This window comes from Triturus cristatus, chromosome 9, assembly GCF_964204655.1.
Source record: "Triturus cristatus chromosome 9, aTriCri1.1, whole genome shotgun sequence".
NCBI classification, from domain to species: domain Eukaryota; kingdom Metazoa; phylum Chordata; class Amphibia; order Caudata; family Salamandridae; genus Triturus; species Triturus cristatus.
The window spans coordinates 792,437,609-792,464,633 of NC_140592.1; the positions used below are offsets into that span (position 1 = coordinate 792,437,609).

The following is a 27,025-nucleotide window of genomic DNA, read 5'->3' on the forward strand; positions in this document are numbered from 1 at the left end:
GTGCAAGAGAGGCACCCGCAGCCCCTGAGGTGCAGGGACCCCCCATGCTTACCTATACTGGACGGGCCCCCTGAGCAGCCCCTACTGATGTGAGTGTTGGTGGCCCTTCAGCATATCTTGTGCCCCCCCACGATTTGTTATGCCAGTGTCATGGACTGAAGTCAGGCAGAAGCTTGCAGGAGCCTGTGGGTCCCTTTGCACACATGCACCACCTTCCAACCACTTCTCCAACAGAAAACATTTAAAATAGACAGACCGGGGACTTATGGTCACAGCCATGGCACCACAGGAGTGTGTCTGGCTGTGCACACACAGTGGCAGTTACAGACCATTGAATGAGAGCCATGGCTCCAAATTGTAGTGCTCTGGCAGCAAACCGTGTGGCATCATTGTGAGGGTAATGGTGACCACATCATCATTATGTTGTGGTAATCTTATATGATAGGAAGTTGGAGAAAAAATGGAGAACCTCCCATCAGGAGAACGATAGGAAGCAATATTGGGCTTCTCTGTCTACTTACCATAAAGCCATTCGTGGGGCACGAAAAACCCATATAGCATCTCAAATTGCTGCGGCAGAGAATTCCTCGAGGGTTCTCTATCAGGTTTTACAGTCTTTTGTCAAACCGGCTGCTTGTGAAAGCTCTGAATTAGCATCTCAACAGCTCTGTGACCAAATATCGTCTTTTTTTTCTAATAAAATAGACAGGATCTATGAGAAAATAGTCAACTCTAATAATGCCAATACTACTATTGACTCTTGCCATGTTTTTAGAGATACTGAACATATGCTCAATGTACATTTTTTAGATACTTTTCCCTCCATTTCCTCTTCGGATTTATTAGCACTGATGACACAGATTAAAAGTGGTAGTCCGGATGATATTATACCCGCCAGACTTATGCCTATTCTTTCTGAACAACTAGGTCCCATAATTCAAAGGCTTGTTAATTTATCTCTTGATTCGGGCTCTGTCCCCAAGGAATGGAAGGGTGCGCTGGTAAGGCCCATCAGGAAAAATACCACCATCCCTTGGACTGAACTTGCCAATTTAAGACCTATCTCACTGCTCCCTTTTCTGGGGAAATTGACAGAAAAATATGTCAACAGACTTCTGTCCGGCTTCGTTGAGGATGTGGGTGGCCTTGACTATTCACAATCTGGGTTTAGGCCAAAACACAGCACGGAGTCTACTCTTTTGTCTGTGGTAGACGATCTACATATGCTTCAAGATAAAGGCTATTCGGTAATCTTAGTTTTGCTTGACTTATCAGCAGCGTTCGACACCGTGTCACATAACATTCTTGTTGACCGGTTGTCGAACATAGGAGTTAAGAACAAAGCCCTTGCCTGGTTGAGGAGTTTTCTTACTGGCCGTACTCAGACTGTCACCATGGGTACGTACCGTTCCAGGGAAGTAGAAATTACGAAAGGGGTGCCACAGGGCTCTTGTCTGAGCCCTACACTTTTTAACATCTATGTGGCACCCCTGGCAAGAGTGATGCGCAAATTTGGTTTCATTCCCGTGTCCTATGCTGATGACACGCAGCTCCTCTTCCCCTTCAAAACCCTTACGACGGAAACTAAGAACTCTTTCTCGGCAGGCATGAAGGCTGTAGGACAATGGATGTCCTCCAACTACCTACAATGCAATGTCAGCAAAACAGAGATTATGTTGTTTGGAGAAGCCAAGGTACTGTGGTCCCCCGATTGGTGGCCCTCTGATCTGGGTATGGTTCCTGAACCTAAGCAGGTCGTAAAAAATCTTGGGGTACGTCTTGATCAGGATTTAGTATTAAAGCAACATACCCACTACATCACAGGTGTATGCTTTTATACTATTGGCCTGCTGCGTAAGGTTTTCCCTTTGTTGCCGGATTCCTCTAGAAGGACCTTGGTGCAGGCTCTTGTTTTGAGTCGGCTGGATTATTGTAATGGCCTGCTCCTCTCAGCAAATGAGGGAGTGTTGGCCAAACTACAGGTTATTCAAAATACAGCGGCTCGACTGGTCCTTAATGCCCCTTCAAGAACAGCTTCAAAGCCTCTTTTAGAAAAGTTGCATTGGCTGTCAATCCGTCAACGGACTAAGTTTAAAATATGCTGCCTGATTCACAAAAGCATAAATGGGCAAGGTACCCTATACCTGGAAAATAAATTTATTCCTTACACCCCTTCCAGGACCCTTAGATCCAGCAATGGTCATCTGTTGGTAGTGCCTCGTGCCAAGAAGGCTAGACATGGTGGCAAAGCATTATCAGTGGTGGGACCTGCATTGTGGAACAGTCTCCCGCTAACTCTAAGACTATGTCCCGAACATTTGAAATTCAGGAAACAACTTAAAACTTTTCTGTTTAAAAATAACATCTAGGCCAGCCCTCCCTTGTTTGCTACTGATCAGCTGAAAACCCGACCCAAAGCGCAGAGATACTCCATTGGAGTCGATTCTAGCGCTATATAAACCCGCAAATAAGTAAATAAAATAAATAGGTTGTCCTCCCAATGATCAGCTCTCTAGTGTGCTGGGTGCAGCATATCTGCAAGAGGACACTCAATCACAGTTGCTCTGTCACTGTTGGAGCACTCACTCAGCCTATCAGATGCTGCAGGGAGGTGGCCATAGCACCGGACTGATGCCATTGCATTGTGGGTGGAATTCTCATCTAAGATAGCACAGCATCCCATTCACGTGTCGGCCATTTTATGTGACTTGGAGGCCGCTTACAATGATCAGCGCTCTAGTTTATTTTCCATGCCTTACTCAACTACGTTGCTGTCACTACTGCCAGTCAACTCCCTTGCAGGGCAGAGAAGGGAGCTCCCGTGTAACTGGAATAATTTATCAACGGCCCAATCAACGCTGAAAATGTGAAATTGTGCAGTGCTCTTTTGGGCTAATCCCAGTTAGAAAGACACTTTGTTAAAACAATGGCTTTGGCTGCAGATCCAAATTGATCAATCGCTGAAGGGGCTGACCCAAAGGCCCTACCGCGGATTTCTTTATGTGAGATCTGAGAAAAGCCAGTTGTCTCTAGCCAGACCTAAACAGTAACTGAGCGAGCTGACTCATTAGATTAGAAGAGTAAATCTGTTGCCAGAGTTACAGTAAACAGTCAAATACTGCAGGCAATACTTAAAGAATTTGCGTTCTTTAAGCATCTAAGAGAATAGAAACGTTGCCTGATTTCAGAGCAGAAAAAGCAAGTGATAAAGAAAGTCAAACATCAAGGCCCTGAATGGAATCTGCTTTGCAAGCATGCTTTTTCGTCCGATCATTACAAGATGTCAGCCAAAAACATGCTTTGCTGCATTCTTCCAAGACGGTGTCATGAAGCTACCTCCGGCTAATTGTTTACATTTTTTCAGTCTACACACCACCTCAAAACCGATACGCAGGTCGTTGCGTAAAAAAAATGTTAAGGTGTGTGGGACAAAATGGTGTCTTTAAACCTGAAGGATGAGACGACGCTTCCGCAATGGGCGGTAAACATGACTGTAATTAAAGTTGGACTCGGCGATAATACCACAAGTCACCACACCCGTCTGCTCATCCTCCCAATGCGTGCTGCAACTAGAGGACAACAGACAGGGAGCTGTGGAAATTATAGTGTGGGCCACAATAGAAAATTAATTACAGTGGCAACACTCCAAACATGGGCTTCTGAAGATTAATGCAATAATAGTGTATTCTTAGTACAAAGTCATGGTGAGCCCAGTAACGAACATAAACAACACCTTGCTGGTGTTGGCTTCAGTTCAGACACTTTAATTGTGTTACCTTATTGGGAAATCATTTATTATCTCACTGGTTTCTTTTATTTTTCACTGTATCAACGCTTGCTTCACCTACCTCTTCTCGGAGTGCATCACTCCTTTTTTGTGTTACTTATCTGACGACTATCTATCACTACACCAAATCGGTGGTTCTCCCCGGTTTCCCACATTTTGGTCTGTCTTATTCTAGACCAATGGCTTCTCCCCAATGTCTCAGACCTCTCCGTATCATCTCCATTAACGACAACAGCCTCGCTCATTACATAAAACGCCAGAAAACACTGCAATACATTGCATCGAAACCCCCTGATAGGTGCTATTAAATGGAAATGTCTTTATTCACCATAAAATCCAGCAAACTCAAGAGAGACTGGATGGTTAGGGTTATAAGTAGTAACATCCTTCTATACCCTGTGACCCTCCAGAGCCTTCAGTTTCCCCAAAGAGAGTCGCTATCCTCTTTCCCAAATCCGTTCCACATACCATCCTAAAAACATAGAGAGACCCATTTGGTTTAGTGGTGGCTCGCACATGTAAACGCAGTGAGGTGGTGAGGAGTGGTGGGGGCAGGGTGGGGTGGGGGTAGTGTAGTTTGACATACGATGGGATAGTGAGAAGTAAATAAATAAATAAAACCACTTTCCTTGCGCTCGCCGCATCGCCGAAAGGCGGTATGTTGAATTCCATTGCCCCCACCCCACCCGCCCCGCCTCACCACCCCACCGCGCTTACCTGTGCGAGCTGCGACTGGTTTGGTTGCTACTTCTTGGTGAAATTCAAAATGCTGGACCAGGTCCTGATACTGTGTTCCGTTTACATCCCCAATCACAATAGTGTTTGAATAACAATGACAAACCTGTCTGCCCACAAACACCAGGGTAAGTATGTATTAATATAACAATTGTCCCGTGGGACTCATTCAAACATGGTACCTACTTATGTGTCTTAGAGGGACCCCAGAGTTACTCGGACTTATTCATTGGACCAAAATTAAATACAAAGAAGGTAAAACACTGGACTTATGGTGATTATATTTACAAAGAACATAGTAAAAGACACTGTACAATTCCCATTTAGACCCCATGTGACTGTTATGGTCTCTTAGAATGTAGGCATCTGTCTACCTGGCCACCTAATAATGAGATCACTTGTATGACAGGAAGAACTACCAGGTCTTCATCCTATCTAGCCCAGTCACGTGTTCAGTGTATCCTTTAGCAAACAATAGCAATCATCTTCATACGAAATGTGGCGAAGCTGGTCCCATTCAGATCAAACTAGTATTAATATTAAGGCAAAAATGGTAAAGTGTCTCTCCACACTTCAATAGTGCCGAACAGAGTGAGATTAGCTCCACTGTGTTCTTGTTGAAGAATAAACTGAAATATCAATTTTGGCAATTTTGCCTCGATATTGATACTGGTTTGATATGACGAGAACCAGCTTTGCCGTGCTTGGCATGAAGAGGATTGATATTGATATTTCGTACAATGAGCAGGGCAGGGATAGGTCCCACCTTTCTGCAAAAATTTGGTGGCCCTACACTATCCCTTCTGTGAAAATTCACAGTGGAGGTCATGCCTCATGGACATTCCAATATATTGGGGGACCCCGCAAGGATGCCCACTCTCTCCTTTACTGTTCTTGCTGGGCCTAGAATCTTTGGCAGCTGCTGTTTGTCAGTCGACTTTTATAAAGGGCATTAATACTCCTTCAGTTAACTGTAAAATTCTACTTTGCGCATTTGATATCTTACTGACTTTTCCTTGATTGACGCCTTCTCTTTTTTCTCCAGTTATAAGATTAGACAAAGAGCGAGGCACTGTCATTGACTGTCCATGACCGAGGACCTCCTCTGGACTCCTAAAGCTTCACATGGAGACCTCCGGATTAAAATACTTTGGCCCTCTCATTAACAGGGGCCTCAGTGGTACGGTCCCTGACAATATAAAACCCCTGATCTCCAGAATGGATCTAGACTTCACACGCTGCTCTACCTTACAAATTCATTTCTGGGATAGAATCCAGATATTGAAAATAGTAACAGCACCTCAATTCAAGTAGGTTTTTGGCATGCTGCCTCTCACAATCCCTACACACATGCTGCCCACTATAAATAAACATATCAAGCCGTTTATCTGGGTGGGCAGGAAACCACTGTCTTAAACCAGCGAGGTTACATGCGGACCCTAAATCTGGTAGCCTATGACTCCCTGATATGCATATGTACTATCTCTCCCACCACCTTTCCCAGTTAGCCTCTTTTTTGGCACCTATCAACAATCATCCTCAGTGGGTACTTTGAAAATGCACTTTGGCACAATCCCCAATGGGCCTAGGACTCCTCTACGATACCATGATGTACCAGTTTACCCCACCATGCATTGAGCAATGTGGATGACATGTAAAGCTGCCCACCAGCTGCAAAGCATAGATAACATGCTTCATAAAGAGGCACCACTCTGGTCTAATGAAGGCATAGGCCACAGCTGGTTAGATGGTTGGCATGGGAAACTAGGGGGATCATGCCAATAGGAGATCTACTTAGAGGGGACACCTTCCGTACTTTTGCAATGCTTCAATACAAGTTTTCTTTACCCCAATCACAAGAGTGGTGGAATTGGTAACCAAGACGTTGTCGGAAGAGACCCTATACACCTCCCAGAATCACCCATATTGAAATATATCTTAGAAACTGAGAACTTTCTAGAGGTTTAGTATTGAACCTATACAGGATCCTTATTGAAATTGTGTATTCCTCTAGTACACTAAGATCCTCTAAAACCTATTGGCAGGAAAAGTTAGAAGTTATCTTCTTGGATGGAGACTAGAAGGAGATCATGGAATACCATGACCGCTCACTTCGACAAGTACGATTGAAATATTCCTACTTCAAGATACTACATCATTGGTATTGGTCCCCATATAAATTGCATAGGGCCCACATGATCCAGAACGACATTTGCTGGAAATGTAATGCAGATGGCTGTGATCTCTACCATATACTATGGTCCTGCCATGCCCTGACATCCTACTGGCGCTCAATCTGGCAAGCATTCCACAACACTAGGACTATACCCTTTGAAATGTCTACAATACCGACCCAATTACATGACTTTACGGATATGGATGACACAACTTCCTGTTGCCGTACAAGGATACTGAGAGCCTTAATGGTGGCCAAGATATGTTTTCTGCGACACTGGTGTTCCTCACAATCGTCCACACACCAAGAGTGGTTCGTTGAATTATACCATTTGGTCGCCTATGCGAGGCACATACAGAAGATTCAATATCAATCGCACTTATTTGAGGCTACGAGGGGGCTTTTCTTACACCTTCAAGAACTTTAAAATATTATAATGTCGCCACCTATACCCCTTAACCTTTTTCCCCAATGGGTTTTAATTTGATAGGATAGAACATGTGCTGTATCCAGTAGGAGAGCCCGAGTAGTATATTTGATTGACCTAGAAAGATTTCAGAGGGACTTCTTGCTTACCTACTGAAACAACACAATAGAGACAATGCTACCCTTATGGAATTATACATGAAAGTTACCTAACGAATAGCAATTTTGATAAGTAGTAAGCTATAGCTCATACTTTCCCATGTAACTCTAAAATATTGTGATGTTCTCAATATATCTTGAGTGCTAACTATTTGCTATTTTTGTTTTAAAATGTACCTGATCCAAACAGGAATCACACTACAATGATGGTTTTATCCTTCTAGTATTGTACATGAAGAGTCATTTAACAATTAGCAATGTTGATTAATGGTATCTTAAAGCTTATACTTTCCTGTATTGATTTAAAAATATTGTTCTACCCTCAATGTATTTGTGTTTGGCACTTGAGTGCTCACTATATGCTAATGTCGTTTTTTTCTCAGAAACTTGAATTTTAATAATACATTATAATAGACCTGACCGTGATTGAGATGAAATACAAATAAAGAAATGTTTGGAAAAAAAAGAAAAAGATTCAATGCCTCGCGCAGACAAAGAATGTGATCGAAGACGCTAATAAAATATTCATGGCTTCTGGGCTTGAAGGGCCCAATCCTGCCTTTTGTGGTGCTCCAAGTGGGCACCACCACAGTGTTTAAGGGAAGCACAACAGCCCCATTTGATTGACTTTCCAAACAGATTCTATGTCTTAGGGGGTCATAAAATCTATTACCCCAGATTTTTTCATAATTCGTATTTTTCCTCGATTTTTTGTTCTACAGCCTGGGAGCGCAGCAATCTTTAGTGGTGTGCACTGTGGCTGCATTTTATGTGGTCTGTGTGTGTTAAAGAAATACAGACACACGTTTTGTTGATTTTAAATTCCAAATTGTCAGTATATTGAAGACAGTAACTTTTGATAAACATTGGAATTTTTCATTGCCAATGATAGTTACATTCAAACATGGCTGTTGATTATAGTCCTATGATGATTTTTTTATATGTGGTTATGGATCATTTAATGCGGTAGCCCCTTGATAACGTCGCCAGGCCTGCCATATATATTAATGTGATGACCCTGACAAAGCCAGTAGGTTTGCCTTAGATTGTTATTATTGTGAATTCCCCTTGACAAAGCCAATAGACCTGCTGTATTTAAAGTGATACCCCCTGTACATCTGGTTTAGGAGTTGGGGAGTACTGCGATTTTAGAGTTGTGGTCGATTAGGGGTCACATGTGATTTCAGAAAGTCACCTAATGTATTTGTAGCTGCATGATGTATATATTTGTAAATTAATGGATAGTATTTATCAATATGCATGCCAGAGAATTGAGATTACTAGCCCATACCACCTCCCCCGTGCAGGCCTTGGTCTGCTCTGCTTCTCTACCCTGAGAGAGTCAATTGATACTGTGCTTGGTTCTCTGTAAGGAGAAATTGTGGACCTACTACTTGAGCAGGCCTAACATCCTGTCCAACTAATAACCCAATTGCTAGCACACTGGATATTCCTAAACTATTAAAATATTTCATCATTAACCATCAAGTACTTTTTCTTCATGGAGGAGAGGACATGCTGAAAAAATATGGATTCATATTTTATTTTTTGCATTTTGGTGTCAATATGACTAAAAGAGGATACTTTGTTTACACCCACAGTAGCCACTCTTCGGGATGGACGACTTTTTAAGCGATTCACAAGGGAGCGCCAGGGTGCGGTGCGGCGACGAGTTCACCAGGTCAACGGGCACAAGTTCATGGCGACGTACCTGCGACAGCCCACATACTGCTCACACTGTAAGGACTTTATTTGGTAAGTACAACTGCATCACTTTTGTTGAAATTTTAATATTTAGAAATTGTGGTTTCTCATTTTAATGTGATGTCTTTAAAATTAATGTTAGCGTTGTGCTGATTGATCTGCTACAATGTTTGAGAGTCACCATTCTGGTTATGGTGTGTAATATATTTATGTGTCTTGAGAACTGAGTGGTGTTTTCAGTAGGGCAAAAATTACTATACATGCAAGACCATTTGATGCGGAAAAGTGACTACGGTTATACTGACAATGTGCACAGTGTACTAAAGTCCCTGCTATGATGGAATTACGAATATTTTACAAATTGAGCTTATAGGAAAGTAAAATGTAGGTAAACTTTTTTTACCTCTTCTTCAGCCCAAGAATTTGTATACCTCAAATAATTCACAAAAGACATGGTAGTAGACTTACCCTAATGCGTGTGTAAGTCAATTATCCATATATAGGTTCAATCAATAAATCAAGTGGATTTATAGAGCGGCTAATCACCTATGAGGGTATCCAAGCGCTGAGGGTCTTGCTGCTTCAGGTGGGATTTGTTAAACAACCAGGTCTTGAGTGCCTTCTGGAGTTCTAGGAGAGAGGTGGCATTCCAGAGGTGCAGGGGAGCTCGTTTCAGGATATGGCCGCGAGGTAGGAGAAGGAGCGTCCCACAATGTTGAAGAGATTTGGAAAGGCAAGAACCCATAAATACGCACACGTATGTCAGGTTGAATTTCTGGGCAGCATATGCTACAGATGTTGAAGTTATACAATCAAAATGTACAAATACATATAGAAAAGCGGGCATATTGAGGTGTTTTGCATAAAAAATTTAAAGAATTGCATTTGTAAAATGGGAGAGTCAGCGGAGCATCAAAATCTGTGGGCAAGGTAGACACCCTGAAATTCCTGTCATAACATACACAAATTCACAAAGTTTTAAGTATCAGAGCATGGAGAGAACGTACTACAGACACTTAGCTATTTGGCATAAAAGTGGGCAAAAATATTTTACTAATTTTGTAACAGGGAGTGTATCTGCTCCACTCTATGTTACAGAAATATGTTTGTACCATGGATTTTGGAACCACTCCTTAACGGACCTTATATATTTGGTTATTTAGAAATGTATTAAATCAAAGTAGCCCATGGCAAAAGGGCAGTATATATTAAAACAAAGTAGCTGACATGTATGATTTATAAATTATTTTATGTTTGTAATGGTACTATTAGAAAATAAATATTAGTCCATAAATAAACGTTGTTTTTAAATTGTTTTTTTATACTACTTTGTTACTAGTGTGATAAACTTCAACACATTGATCGTACTTCAAACTTAGCTCTGAAAATATACCTGCAGGCCGGCCAGCCGCTACCTCTCGTCCTCTTCAGCTCCTCAGACGACAGCAGGAACCAGGAAGCACACAGGCTCTCAGACTTCCCTAGCCAATCAGGACACTGCCTTACTGCAGCGTGGTGATTGGTCTGAGTGCCTTGGTTCGGCGCTCAGCGATGGACTGGGAGGCTCTGCATGTTCTCCACCCAGGCTGTACAATACATTTGCAACATACTGTTCATAGACATAGGCCCAGTATTGAGACTTTAGCCCATCAATCTCTGCTTTACAAATAATTCTGGGGTGATACCACAATTTATAATTCAAGCCCGGCTTTTGGAGCCAATTAAATACAAATTTGAGCCAGGGAATCTGCATGGCATTACTCAAATTCATTATTTCTCTAAGGGAATCGCTGTATTCACTTTGATGAGTAGTACAACAAACGCATGCCCAATACAATAGAGGCTTTAAAGGAACTAGATCTGAGAATCTTTTAATGCCAAGGTCAAAAAAGAGTTGAATAAGGGGGAGACTGGATTGAAATAAAACAATTGATCTTACAAAATTATAGCTAGTTGCTACGTACCAGCACATCCCCACACCTTTGCGCCAACAGAAGCAGCACGTTGAACTTTGGCACAATACAATTCAAGTGCAGGGGAAACCAAGCGAGAGCATGTTTTTTGGTGAAGAAGAAAGAATGGCATTACCTTTGTGCTGGATCAACAGCACACTTTTGTTAAATTGGGGTTCCCACTTGAATTTGTCTGATTATTTGACCCCAAGATAGTCGAAAGTGTGAACTCTCTCCAGCGATTCCGCACCTGCTCTAACTAGAAAATTCTTGGCTGCTGCAGTCCCAACCACCATCAATTAAATTTTTGTGACATACGGCTCAAGACTTCTAGATTTGAAGAACTCCGTAAATGTGTCTGTTAAGATTGGGGCCCCATAGGGGTTTTGGAGATGAGAAGTAAATCATCCGCAATAAGAAGGTTAGGTTTGTTCTTACCATTTAGAACGGGAGAATCATTTCTATAGTCCATCAGTTCACTCACAACGTCATTTATGTACAGGGTGAACAGAGGCGGAGCAAGGACACACTCTTGACGCACAACTTTTAGATATGGAATATGGTCCGTTAGTTACCCTCTACTGCCCCAGCAGACCGGAGTGTAGGTATTGTCATGCAACCTTGCAATGAGTTTAAGCAAATTCCCTGCAGTGCCTATTTCAATCAAAACTCTCCAAAGATTCTCATGGGGTATGAGATCAAATACAGCCCTAAGTTCTAAGAAGGCTACATATAGCTTTTGTTTCAGCAAGTGTGCATATTTCCAGTAGAGCAGAACAAATCTAAAAACCTGGTCAGAGGTACTTGTCTTCAGGTAAAAAGCAGCTTTAAGTGGTGAAAGGATATGATCTGCTTCTACTCACTTTAGGGATTTTCAAGCACTTCCCTTGCAAAGATTTTCTGTAAATTATCTATAAGGCTGATAGGCGGTAGTTAGACTGTATAAAGGATCGCCTTTTTAAAAAAATTGGGATACTCTCTTCCCCCTTCCATGAGTCAGGAATTTTCCCTCCGTTCGAAATGGCATTGGACATGAGATTAACACAGCTAATCCAGATTAGGAGTCTGATTTGAAAAGGTCACCGGGGACTTTGTCTGACCCAGGGGCTTTTGCTGATTTTAGGAGGTAGATGACATTAACAGTATCCTTAAAACTAAAAAGTACTGTGTCTGTAATCTCAGGTTCTGCTGATGAAGTGTCATTGTTAAGGACCATCAGCCCTGAGCTCGGAGGGAGGTCAACAGGGGCATCCTTGGTGTACAGTGTACTAAAATAGGGGATCCATATTGCAGGCTGAATATGGTGATGATGTGTACTCCCACTACTGCTGAGGCTATGCGCCAAAAAGATCTATTATCCTTTAAATTAACATCCTGGAGAAAATCTTGCCAGATCTTATCCTCCCATAATACTCTTATCATGTGAGACAATTTAATTAAGCAATTTTAAAGTTTCAGTAATTAGTGCTGCTGAAGAAAATTTGAGCTAATCATGTTTAATGCAAATAGCGCCTCTCATCAATCCAGTGCCATTGAGAGCTAAAAATGTAAACTATGATCAATTGTGAGAGGTTTGCCAAACTGTTAAGACTAGGCATTATAGCCATGACTCTGTTGACCAAGCAGGAAATGAGCAAGATGGTACTTAGGCCACGTTTCAAACTCTTTGGTGTAGCAAGATGGGGTGATGTGGAATATCGTTTCTAGTGCATTTGCTTCAGGTCATGGCCATACGATTGAAAACATGCGGTCACAGCACAAAAGATCTGCCCCCATGCCTCCCACTTTCATATGTAGGTACTAATTGAACAGCTCGTCCTTGCCTATTGTCTTTTCAGAAAACCAGCTGCATCATAGCAGGCATCTTGCAGGGCTTCACACAAAACATATATGCCAGATTCTGTGTTGCATCAACAATTGAATGCAGCAGTATGTCACCATGTAGGAAGCATTTCAGGGCTTGAAACTGTGGTCCATCGCATCTACATTGCATACCGTTCCCCACTCGTGCCTGGTGCACTCAGCACCGAACATTTTGTGTTACAATCAACAATGCCCCTTGAACCCTTCTTCACACAGTAGCCACAAGTGGTATTCCATCAATGTGCAAATGGTATACTATGCCAGGACACACATCATGCATGCATATGTCAAATATTTAATTGAAGAGTATTACAGCTACATCTTATATGCCTATATTGATACGCAATTGCAAGCTGTAAGCTACGGTGATATGTGGCTGCCTGGTAAGTATAATCACTAAAGCAATTGTATAGAGAAGTGAAAAATGCATCAACCCCAGTACCATTAGTTTGTGGTGACACATAAATGTGACGGTTAAAATATGGAGATACCAGCTACATATGAGATTGTAGATATGCTGTATTTGCAAAATATTAGATTCCCCGGTGATAAAACTACTATTTTGTCACTCCTCCCTTCACTCTGCAGTTGGCTGTGAGGACAGACAAGTCCATTCTATGTCTAACAGCTGAGATAATGAGTTTGTAGTTTTTGTTACTTTAAATCTCTGGTTTATGTCTTCTTTTGATATGGACTGCTGTAACAAAGTGGCTTATTATTTAGGGTGGGCCACCTCAAGTAATAATAAAAGTAACTTGTCAGTGTGAACCACTAATGTCACTAAATTAACTCAAGATCAACCCTTGGTAGCTGTGGCATGGGGCAGGCAGGCTTAATTTAGGAAAACATGCAAAGTACTTATGCAGTGCAAAAACAGTAATAAAGTCAAGAGAGCAAACAATACAAATTCCAAACCAAATTAGAAAAATAAACTCAATGTTATCAAAAAGACTGACACCAAACCAACAAAAATTCAATAAGGGGAACCAGGGATATGAATTTTAAAAGTTTAAAGTAAAAATAGAACCAAAATGCGTTAAGTTTCAATGTTAGCCTATGGTCATGGTAGACCAAGATCCAGGCATCCTATGAGGCCGACTGCAATGCAGGTGGTTGGATACATCAAGAGGGATGGCTTGTCAAGAATTTTAACCTTCAAACTCAAGGGCCTGATTTAGATCTTGGCGGAATTGATTCTGCCATCGCTTTTCTATTGGATAATCCGGCCTCTGGCTTGATAATCTGCCTATTTTATTTTGATGCTGGGTGGACCATAGATGATATACCGCCCAAGTCCAGCCGACTCTGCCAGAACTTCACACTCACGTCAAAGGCACAGTAGGAAAGAGCGGATGTCAGTAGGACCTCAGCCAGTTTTGCTGCAGAACCAATCACGTTGTGCCTTCCCGCAAAGGCAACTGTGGTGGGCAAACCTCCACACCTCAGTTGGTGCATGGGAAGGGAAATGAGGACAAAAACTACCTTTTTTCTCATTTCCACTTACGTTTTTGACTAGAACCTGACCGGATAAGTCCTGCCATTGTGCTGCCACTTGAGCACAAAGGAAAAGGACCCCGTCATCACCTGAGTCGAAGGTAAGCAGTCCATCTTACTTGGTAACATTGAACTGTCACTTAACATTAGCTCTGAACCCGTGCATTTACATACATGTCCTATAAAAATATTTAAAATACTTGTGTAATGAGTATCTGTTGGAACGAGTTGTGTCAGTAATGAAATAAAACACACCTGTAACAACACCCAATAAAAAAATTAATTTTATTTTTTCGGGGTGTAAGTATTCAATATCATAATGAATGCTTGCACCAAATTCTCAAAGTCCATCACAATTGGCAGCAATGGCAATGTTGGAAAATTGCTATGGGACATATCAGTGAAATGTTGAATTACTGGTAATGAACGTGAGTCTGAACACGTTTCTCACTGTTACATCAATGCCATTCCATTTACACAATGAATTGTACAGCAATATTCAATGTGGGACAAACATTGGGAAAGTTGTACTCAAGTAATCATTCGTGTAATACCTCTCTCATGTACATTATTTTGGCAAAGTAACACATATGTGACATTGAACAGTGTCTTGAATATACAATTTCTCCTACCTTTATTGTCCATAACTCCTTATAGTCTACTGACTATAGTCCAAGGATTACCTCCTTAGGAAGGGCCATCTATTGGGCACATGTCAGGCACCTCAAGGCTTTTGCTTGGGAAAGGTGGGAGTGGGTGTGATAGGAGTCCAGGCAAAGTAGCATAAGAAGTGGGAGGGAGGAGTAAGGGTAGGAGAGTGTGTTGTGTAGTGTGGTGTTCAGGTGGACACATATAGCCACAGTAGTACACCAGTTGTATGCTGCTGGCATCCATTCCATAGCCACAGGTATGGGACGATGTTAGACACCTCCAATGACAAACCCCCTTCGTCAGGACACCGCCGCAAGAACAACACCAGTACAACTGTGAAACCTAAATATGGTTGACGGTAACCATCCATGTAATGTTAGCCAGCATAGGATTCCGTCATGCCATCGGCGGGGCAGCTTTTAGTTGACGGATAACACTCCATCGAGGCGGTTTGAGGCTTAGCCACAATTCATCTAAATACGTCAGTCGGAACACCATCGGCTTGATGGATTGCTTGAAACCGTCGCCTCAGAGGGACGGCGGTAGTCCCGCTAATATCTAAATCAGGCCCTCAGTCGGAAAAATTGAGACGAAAGTCCTGCTGTAGGGCAAGTCATCAGGCTGAATTCGGTGAAATTGATGCTTCGTTGTTTAGCTATTGAGCCATGTTTTGCTGAAGCCGTTGGTTTAGGTAGGAAAAGCTCAAAGGGGGAGAAATTTGATCCCCACCCAACAAAAGTCCATCCTTTGCCCGAATACTATTCAAGCCTACGGCCAGTAAAGACTTTCTTTTTGTGAAATTAAAGTCCTTTTCTTCCAGTGGGTCAGGGCACAGGCTCTATCGTTTAAGGGCTCCATGAGGTCACATACCTTCTCACCAACAGGCACGTTGAAACAGAGTTGTTGCTGAAGAGAAGCTCCAAGTAAGACAACCTGTTCCATCTGCCCAACAAAATTGCACCTTTCCCGAGCTGTCTCAGGTGGTTGGTCCTGGCACTCTGGGATCTGGAAGTCTGAACTTCTCTAAATCCCAAAACTGTGCAGGGGTAAGTCCCTTTTTCCTCAGCTCTTTATCCAAGGCTCCTAGACTGGGGGGGCAGCTTTTAGGACTTTAGTGCATGATTCGATGAGGGACCTGATCAGTGCAGGTCCAGTTGGGACTGGGCAACTGGAAATCCAGCAAAATGTAGTTCTTCAGCTTTTTGTGTCCCTGTAATCACACAGGTCAGTGCACTGACCTTTGGAATCCACTTTATTGTCCTGGGTATAAGAGGATGCAGATCCAGTCTTTCAGAGCTCCTTTCTTGTTACAGCAAGAACTCTCCAGTCCTGTTTTGATTTTTTGCAGATCCAGAAAGTGTTTGGAGAAGGGTCTCCTGGGAGTGCCACATTTATGAATTCATCAGGGATTTATAAAGGGTGACAATTCACCCTTGAGGGTCTCATGGCTCTAGAGTTGCTAGCTAATTCGTGCTGATCTGTTCATTTGGACAGCCAAGTCTTGAGTCCTTTCCTGAAATGCCGAAGCGATGAGGCAGTCCTGGGGTTCAGGGTAAGGTTGTTCCAAACTTTGGCTGTCAGGTGTGAGAAGAAGCATCCTCTGCTGTTGCCTCAGCAGATCTGGGGTGTGTCTGCGAGGAAGAGGGAGGCAGATCGTAGGTGTCTGGTCAGCTAGTGGGAGGTCCTGCTTTTGTTGATGTATGCTGGTTCTTCATTGTGCAAGGTTTTGTATGCATGTGTCAACATCTTGAACTGGGATCTTTTCTAGATCGGGAGCCACTGCAGCTTCTTGAGGTTGGGAGTGATGTGAGTCCATCTGCGGAGGTCGACGATGAGTCTTGCACCTGAGATTTGCAATGTCTGTAGTCTCTTCAGGAGTCATGTGGTGATTGCTACGTAGCATGTGTTCCCCTCGTCCAGCCTGCTGGTGATGATGGCCTGCATGACAGTCCTTTTGGTGTTTATTGGGAGTCACCTAAAGATCTTGCGGAGCATGCGTAGGGTGTGGAAGCAGGTGGACCAGACTGTGTTTACCTGTTTCTTCATAATAGCTTGCTGTCCAAGATGATGCCAAGGTTGGGGGGCTTGTCTGTAGCGGCGAGGGATGGGCTCTGACAGTGGGAGGATGATTTGGGTGTCGTTGGCGTAAGAGATGATGTTGAGTCTGTGCAATCTAATGGTGTTGGCCAGGGGGGTTATGTGCGTGGTGAAGATGGTGGAGCGGACGGATGATTCTTGAGGGACAGCGCAGATGATTTTCTTGGGTTCCCAGGTGAACAGCAGCAGACTGATTCTCTGAGCTCTTTTGGTGAGGTGTAAGGCAATCCATTTAAGGGCATCTCCCTGGATTCCGATGTGCTGGAGTCTGTTGGTCAAGATGTGATGGGAGGCAGTGTTGAAGGAGGCTGACAGATCTGGCAGGAAGATGGCTGCCACTTTGCCACAGTCCAGAAGGGCCCTTGTTGGTGGCTGCTATCAGGGGCGTCTCTGTGCTGTGGATGGCTTGGAATCCAGATTGAGAGGGGTCCAAGAGGTTGCTGTGTTCCCGGTGGTCAATGAGTTGCTGGTTGATTGCCTTCTTGAGAACCTTCACCAGAAAGGGGAGCAGGAAGATGGGCCAGTAGTTCTTTGGTTCTGTTTGGTCAGCGGATGGTTTCCTCAGGAGAGGTCTCACTACACAGTGTTTCCAGTCCTTAGGGATGGAGATTAAGGTGATGGAGGTGTTCAGGACTTTCATGAGTTTGTTGCCAATCGTCCTGCTCCCGAGGTTGAAGATGTGATTGGGACAGGGGTCCATGGGTGCTCCTGACTGCACGGAGTTGATGATGGCTCTGGATCCAGTTTATTGGTTGCTCTAATCAGTGGGTGCGGCTGACTCCTGACCCCTTTCTAGCCAATGGGGTACATGTTTCCACGAGTGCCCTGCAGCAAGCAATCCCACTGTGAATCGTTCTTCTAAAACTCAATATGGGGGAAACCTTCCTACCTTATGCAAAGCTCTTGTGTCCAGCCAGAGATGTGGTCAGGGAAATGAATAGTCTCCTCTCTTGTGTCCACTCTAGACTGGTTCTAGGGGTAGTTTACCTTCCACTGGATTCAGAGCCAGCTGGCAATTGTGTGCCTGGGCATCAAAAGCTTTCCCTTTCATAGGTCCCTCTTTATGCTAAACTATATATGGGCAGTCCTCACCTCTGCCCCATCCCCATTAATGAGGTTCCTGGACCCTCCCAAGCTATCCTTCCTAAGCTGATAGGGATCACATCCCCTACACACAGGACAGCCTGTCACCAGGCCAATGTCATGGTCCTTCTTTGGGAGCAGTTTTTATACCCCATTAAGGTCAAGCTGCGGGCAGGGTAATGCAATTTGCCTTCAGGAGTTTCTGGCAGGGAACTTCCTAAATTTATATTAAACAACTAACTTCAACAATTAATTGCATTTTTAATAAATATGAAAAATAGACTTTGAATCACTACTTTATTGGTTTCCTATCAACCGTTACGGATTAAGGTTTGCAATTTTTACTTTCACATTTTCTAGAATTTCTATGACTCTGCCAGTTAACAGTAACACAGTAACGTTTGGGGGCTAGTCACTGGAGGAACATGTCAACCTTACATTTACAAGAGTTCCACTTTTAAATCTCAAACACTCTTCCTCGTGAGCAACAAGGTGTTTTGAAGGGAGCCTTATTAATAATTAAAAACAGGGTTTCCCACTTGTCAGAAAAGGTTCTTTTGACTGATTTGATAGCAGATGTTAAGTCTTCTGCAATCAGGCTACTCATGGTGGGTTTGATGCTATGTTTTACAGGCATAATCTTTGAACTGCGCAATAGGTGCTGCACTCCACAGGTGGCATTTTTCTTCCAGGCCCAGGGTGCATTTTATACACTATATAGTAGGGACATGTAATTAAGTATGTCAATCAGGGATAAGCCAATTTAAACTTGCTTAAAGGGGGAGCACAGGCACTTTACTCCTGTTTAAGAGGGGTAAAGTGCATAAAATAGGACATAAACTGGAGAGAAATCACACCAATAATGGTCATTTGCTACATCTTCTTATTTACAGAAGATGCTACACCACCTACTTTGCTAAATGCCCTCTCCCAGTTCTTACAAGACCATGATTAACCTAAAACTATGTGCATTATGGCCTCAGTTTCTATCCTTCTGGGATGTAAATCAGCAATAATATCTGGTGAACCAGCAGAACAAGCCGAAACAAGTACAGAGAAATTGCCTGTTCACTGCTTCTTAACTATGCATTGCCCTTGCTTGCACCAGTCCAGATTTTTTTAGGGCTTAAATGTGTGTTAGGAAGAATTTGGTTTTCCTTTATTGTGTACTTGCCAACATTTCTGGGTATGTCATTCAAATGTAGACGTTTTGATTTTCCTCTTGCACTGAAGATAACTGTGTAATGTTCTGAACACATCCACAATTTCAATCTATTTTTCCTCAATTCTCTACAGGATTCAGTAATGTCAAAGTCAAAGTAATCTTTATTCAGCTATAAAACAGCCATAAAAGCACACAAATTACATATACAAACACTGTGCAAAGAGGCACAGACACCATAACGCAAACACCGGTAATAAATATTTAAACAGATAAAACCTTACAAAATTAGCAGCAAACAAAAGTGTAGTAATCCTCATGCTGCAGAAAAACCTACTTTAAAAACTGAGAAAGCAATTGTTCAATCTTGTGACATTTTTTTCCTGGAGGATACTGCAGCTTGGAGAAACATATCTACACAGCAACAAGATTCATCATTTTATTGATATTGTCTTCGCTATATCAGACACTTCTTTTTATATTGCTTTTAAATTTTTATATTTGGTTATTTTACAATTCACCTCTGAGCATCCTATTTGTGGCATGGTCTGATTACGTTTTGAAAACAGAAACCAGGTAGTTGTTGAAAGGGAGGGTAGCGTGTAATTGAGACTGCACTGGATAGGATGCTGTACAGTTGGATTTTTACATCACACATAACTTGTATTACACAGGTATACATATTTGCAATTCAGGTACATAGAGGTGAAGTGGGTTTAACCAAAATCACATTTTATTTTGCTAAAGTGCCGAAGCCAGGATTAGAACTGAAGTCTCTGGATATTCCACCACAGTCAGAATCTAGCCACTGAAATCTATTTCCTTCCATAGTTTTGAAATTTTTTAAGAGTTCAGACGTGGTGCTTTTGAATGTTTTCATGGTCGTGGCTGATCCCATTGAATACCTGACTCCCTCACAAGACCAGATGTAAGGCAAATGGAAAGGAGGGCAGGTTAACATCACAATGGCCGCATGAATGGGCACTCAGCAGAGAGCCATTGGTGGCCTGAGATCACAATCTTTGTAAATTCCGGAATAATCCACACCGGAGTTTGTGATTCTGACATCTGCCTGTGAGGTCTACCTGGATGGAGTGAGAACCGCACTTGTTTCATGCCACTAGGGGCCAAGGACTGTCCATGGTGCAGATCTACCTTGCAGCAAGACACAATAGAAAAGGTGCTGGGTTCCCACTGTGTCTCTGATGGGGTAATTCCCTGGGACTGCCTCAGACCTGAATCATCATACCCATGACCAGAGAGCCTTTAAAGAGCCATTGTCTGAAACCTGACTGTGAGTCACCCTTGCTTAAAAGAGGGCTGGTGCCTTCAGCACAATTTCCGTTTGCACACAACAGGGTCAACTTTTTATCCGGATGGGGAAGTACATGAGGATTCTGTCACTTTGAGAAGCACAATCTGGAGATAGCCATCTTGTTTGCCTGAAGATAATTAATACTGAATAAATTATCATTGGTTTGCTCTCCTGCCCTTTCCCAATCTGACTACCTGCCTCTTAGGAAAGGAAGCAAGACTATGCAACCACCTACCACCATATGTCCTTCTGTAGGATGATCTTTAACTCCTCCCTTTACACATGAACTCTTTTTTTATTTTAAATGTTCCTCTTCTAATCTTGTTTTATGGTTATAAAGATTTTATAACCATGCTCCTTTTCACAAACCCTACCTCTTTCTGGCACGTACATCCATGACTCTTCTCCATTTAGTTAATTTTGATAAAGACCCAATCTGATCTCCACTCACTTTCCAACAATTTGATTAAATTTGGCTCTAATGCCTTAAAAATGTCTACCCTCCCAACCTACGTAAAGAAATATTTAAAAAAAAAAATCATGGAATTTTTAGAGAATTACCCAAAAACTAATCACAGGTTAATACCACTGTGCCTAGAAGGTGAACTTCAAGAGACATACCCTTTTCATGCTCATAACTGCCCTATGGGTTTAAACCCTTTATAAAGTTATCTTGTGCTGCAAATATACCTAATGGCTGAAAGCTAACTGTATCTACTTTCATGCATTTCATTGACAAGTTCTCCATTTCCATTTTCAACAATGTGAGATCATGATTCAATCGAAGGATGCAAATCTGGACTTGATTGCCTGTTTCTTTCACTTCCTCCATCCATCTTTAGATGCCATTTTGTCTAGTACTAATATTCCGCTTGCCTCAATTTCCTTGAATTCGAAACGTGATGCCTCTTCTTCTATTAGTGGGATTTCTGATCTGCTCCATTTCTGCCCAAACAAAGGCGATAAGGATATCCCTAAATCAAGAGGGATGGCTATCCATCTTCACTCATGAAGAGTAATGCTACTTCTTTAGCTAACAATGCCAAATTTTGTTAACCTTTTCCACAGCTCTTGAACCCTAACTATATCCACATCGTACCCCATCTTGGATCTTCTGACCGACTCATTATAAGCCATGCCAATAGTTGACAATAGGGTAATAACTCTTTCTCTACATCTACACACAACTCCTCCTTTCATTCTCCATCACGGATGTCTCACTATAACTACTTTCCACCCTCTTTGCCTAAGCTAATTTAGCTTTTGACCATTTCCCCCGCTTTTCACATCCCAGACATCAATTCTAACCCTCAGTGTCAAATATAACCTCCACGTCCACCTTCACCTCCTCCCTAAGCTTTTATCCCCTGCCTATCCTAAAAACAAAAAAGAGTGTGGTTTTGAGACACAAAGAATACAGAGTTTAACACACTTGCAACCGGGCTCAATCTTCCCCTTGTGGCAACTAAACCATACATCAGAGTCTGTTGTAAATCACAACAATTGCATGAAAGCCCTTCTTGAGGTTTTCTCAGTTCTGAAATGGAAGAAGAAAAGACTGTATCACTCTCCTCCTTGGTTCTCTATAGACGATCTGAGGAAATAAAAAATTGCTTAGAAGAAGTTAAACTAAATAGAGACAACCTCCCTTTTTCTCTGATTTGACTCAGCCTATAGCTGACAGAAAAAGCGATAACAACTACATTTATATGGCACATTACATCACAATTGGAATCACTCAAAACTTCTGGCTGAAGGAGTTAAGCAGGTCAATAGACGTCTTTTGTTTACATGATCAACAATTCTAAATCCAAATTTGAAGAATTTGTGTAACCTTTCAATGAGAAGTTAAAGTCCATCAAACTCTCACTACCTCCAACCTTTGAAATTCTGCTCAATTTCAACCTGAATCATATATTTCAGAGGACCTTGTCTCATTAAATTGAAAAGTTGGACTGTGATTTACTCGAAATTATTATGCACAACTGTTGCTTTGTTTTGGCGGTGTTGTTTTTGTCTATTTTGTGTCAAATTGATGCTTTCGGCAATTGTTAATTAAATTTACTAAAAAGGCTAGTGTGTTTTTTGTACATTAAGCGCATGCCAGAATATTTTTCTCCTGTGAAAGTAAGAATTGAGTATAAGTAATACTAGTTGAACCAGTGTATATTATATATACTTGTACTTCTAAATCTACCTGCTTCTTTTGAAACTTTCAACCATATCTCTTAAGAACAAAATCAGTAAATAGCAGATTGGCATTTAAAGTGTAGTCCTTAACTGGTTCAGCTCCTGTTTGTCAAACTGAACATAAGCTGTTGAAATAGGTACATTTGTATCTAGTAGTGTTAGTGACAAAGGTTTTTGTAAGACTCTAAATTATCTCCTAAACACTATTTATTCTTTATTTGGAAGCACTTGGGGCGAACTCTAGGAATTCTGGGATACTTTACTATCAATTTTCTGGGATCACTGACATAATATCGACTACAAAAATATAGACTTACAAAAATATCGATGCCAAAATATAGAATACCAAAATATCGAAGTCCCATCTCCAAACAGGAAATTACAAAAATATCGAATCCAGAATATTGTTGTAAATAATATAGTTAGTCAAAATATCGAATTTTTTAAATGTTTTAAAAGTAATGTTAAATTAATGAAATAATACATATAATTAACTGACACATACTTAAAAATATTTAAATAACAGTAAACTTAATGAATAATTAAAGTAAGTAAAAAAAAAATTTCATACATATATCTTAACGTGATATTAATTAAAAATATTCAATATTTTCTGTGTAGGATAGCGGGCGCGTAAAATTTACTATTACCACTCCAGTAAGTGCAATAGTAGGGAAAGCGTTGGATAGCGGGAGGGTAAAAATTACTATTCCCACTCCAGAGAATGCAACAGTAGGGAAAGCGTTGGATAGCGGGAGGGTAAAAATTACTATTCCCACTCCAGAGAGTGCAATAATAGGGAAAACATTGGATAGCGTAGGGGTAAAAATTACTATTCCCACTCCAGAGAGTGCAACAGTAGGGAAAGCGATGGATAGCGGGAGGGTAACATTTACTATTCCCACTCCAGTGAGTGCAACAGTAGGGAAAGCGTTGGATAGCGTAGGGGTAAAAATGACTATTCCCACTCCAGGGAGTGCAACAGTAGGGAAAGCGTTGGATAGCGGGAGGGTAACATTTACTATTCCCACTCCAGTGAGTGCAACAGTAGGGAAAGCGTTGGATAGCGTAGGGGTAAAAATTACTATTCCCACTCCAGAGAGTGCAACAGTAGGGAAAGCGTTGGATAGCGGGAGGGTAACATTTACTATTCCCACTCCAGTGAGTGCAACAGTAGGGAAAGCGTTGGATAGCGTAGGGGTAAAAATTACTATTCCCACTCCAGAGAGTGCAACAGTAGGGAAAGCGTTGGATAGCGGGAGGGTAAAAATTACTATTCCACTCCAGAGAGTGCAACACTAGGGAAAGCGTTGGATAGCGGGAGGGTAACATTTACTATTCCCACTCCAGTGAGTGCAACAGTAGGGAAAGCGTTGGATAGCATAGGGGTAAAAATTACTATTCCCACTCCAGAGAGTGCAACAGTAGGGAAAGCGTTGGATAGCGGGAGGGTAACATTTACTATTCCTACTCCAGTGAGTGCAACAGTAGGGAAAGCGTTGGATAGCGTAGGGGTAAAAATTACTATTCCCACTCCAGAGAGTGCAACAGTAGGGAAAGCGTTGGATAGCGGGAGTGTCAAATTTACTATTCCCACTCCAGTGACTGCAACAGTAGGGAAAGCGTTGGATAGCGGTAGGGTAAAAATTACTATTCCCACTCCAGAGAGTGCAACAGTAGGGAAAGCATTGGATAGCTTAGGGGTAAAAATTACTATTCCCACTCCAGAGAGTGCAACAGTAGGGAAAGCGTTGGATAGGGGGAGGGTCAAATTTACTATTCCCACTCCAGTGACTGCAACAGTAGGGAAAGCGTTGGATAGCGGTAGGGTAAAAATTACTATTCCCACTCCAGAGAGTGCAACAGTAGGGAAAGCGTTGGATAGCGTAGGGGTAAAAATTACTATTCCCACTCCAGAGAGTGCAACAGTAGGGAAAGGGTTGGATAGCGGGAGGGTCAAATTTACTATTCCCACTCCAGTGAGTGCAACACTAGAGAAATCGTTGGATAGCGGTAGGGTAAAAATTACTATTCCCACTCTAGAGAATGCAACAGTAGGGAAAGCGTTGGATAGCGGGAGGGTAAAAATTACTATTCCCACTCCAGAGAGTGCAATAATAGGGAAATCATTGGATAGCGTAGGGGTAAAAATTACTATTCCCACTCAAGTAAGTGCAATAGTAGAGAAAATAATAAATGTATTTTTTTTTAATTTATTAATTATTAATACAAAAACAAGTATTACAATTAATTACCAATCACACAAGAATTGATTATTTATAAATACCAATACATTTTTGTTTAATTAATTAACTATTATTAATTAATTAACAAATCAATAACAAACATTAATAAATGCAAATAATACCAATTAATAATTAATGTATAATATATTAATTAAGGATATACACAAATTATTTAAATAATTATTTTTTCCAATTATATTACTTCCCACCATATTCCCCTATAAACACAATACACGCTACAAATATTAATTGAATACAATGAACATAATTATCAATTAAACTATTAATACTAATTAATTACCAATTAATACTAATTATTTACCAATTAATAATTAATCAACAACCAATTAATTTGCAATACCAATTAATAATTAACTAATAACAATTAAATTACTTCCCACCCTATTCCCCTATAAACCCACAACCCGCTACAGAAGTAAAACGCAAAATTAAATTAAAAATAATTAATAATTCCTATAAATTATTATTTAATAATCTATAATTAAATTACTTCCCACCCTATTCCCCTATAAACCCACAACCCGCTACAGAAGTAAAACGCAAAATTAAATTAAAAATAATTAATAATTCCTATAAATTATTATTTAATGTACTATAATTAAATTACTTCCCACCCTACTCCCCTATAAACCCACAACCCGCTACGGAATTAAATTACAAAAAAATAAAAAAACATAAAATTCATTAATTTTAAAATATTCTAACATACATTCCAATATTAATACATACTTTTAACACATATACTAACACTTAAAACACTATAAAAAATTCGATATTTTTAACAACTATATTATGACTGTCGATATTACTTACTTCTATATTATTGCAATCGATATTTCTTACCTGTTTTTCGATATTCTTCACCACTATATTTTTGCAAGTCGATATTCTGTCCATTCGATATTAAAAACTCGATATTCTGGCTACTCGATATTTTTTTTTTCGATATTATGTCTAGTTACCAATTTGCTGGCAGTACCTAACTCTTGCTGAAGATTTAATCTCAAAATGGTATAACCCTGCTCTCCAACACCTCAGAGAATTCCCAAATCTGGACGTCTAACCATCACTCAACCCCTAAAAAACAAAGATTTTAAAATCATTCAAAAAATCCAATCTGCTGTTAAAATCATGGATTGATTCATGTACTCTCCTGGAATATGAAATGGTCACTGTGAATAATGCTTAATCTCTGGGTTTCATTCTTAATAAAAGATGTAACCTTTAGCTACAAATCACTTTATGGCCAGTAGCTTGTGTTACCAACTTGGTTTGGGGTAGTAAGCAGTTCATTCATAGACAAGAAATAAGGTCCTTATTTCAGGCTCTTGTCCTATGCATATTTGATTATGGAATTTCACTCCTCACTGACATTCCAAAAGATAATCTTACTACTGTTAGAATTTATTTACATGTGGCTGCACACTTTATTTCTTGATGCACGAAAGTCATCCACATTTTACCTGCGCGAATAACACTACAAAGGCTTCTTATTTTCTCATTAAAGAAAGTGTGTAAAACAGGGGAAGGAAGATGAGAAACGTTAATGCATCCTCCTATTTCATATATCTCAAAAGGACAAGTGTAGTGCATCATGTAGACTGTAGAATCACTAGTGTGAGTTTCAGAATCATTTAGACATAAGGAAAAGATAGGTTTCAAAGAACTAGTGAGTGTTATACTTGCAGTTTCAAGTGCCCGTAGGGGTAAAGAACCTAAATAAGGGAAATAATTACCCCAGAGAGAGAGGAAGAGCCTCTCTACTGTCCAACATATTCCAAAAATGGGACTTGTGATTGAAACAATATACTGCACTCCCTTTCATAGGGCATTTCAAATGCACAACATTCAGGGTGGGGACAGTTATTAGGGATGCCTGGCCTTGACAAAGTCCACTGACCCAATTGAACTTAATCGATGAAAAAACATGTTAACCTCTAAGATGTAGGAATAAAAAAATATTT

At 41.1% G+C, this 27,025-nt stretch overlaps 1 protein-coding gene across 1 annotated transcript in view; it reads left to right on the top strand.

Moving 5' to 3' along the window:
* The window catches only part of PRKCH (protein kinase C eta), a 536,393-nt gene that overhangs the window by 228,033 nt on the left and 281,335 nt on the right, over positions 1 to 27,025 (top strand). The window contains exon 3 of the mRNA XM_085626180.1: positions 8,885 to 9,038. Coding sequence (XP_085482306.1) covers positions 8,885 to 9,038 — 154 coding nt within the window. The remainder of the gene's footprint in view (positions 1 to 8,884; positions 9,039 to 27,025) is intronic.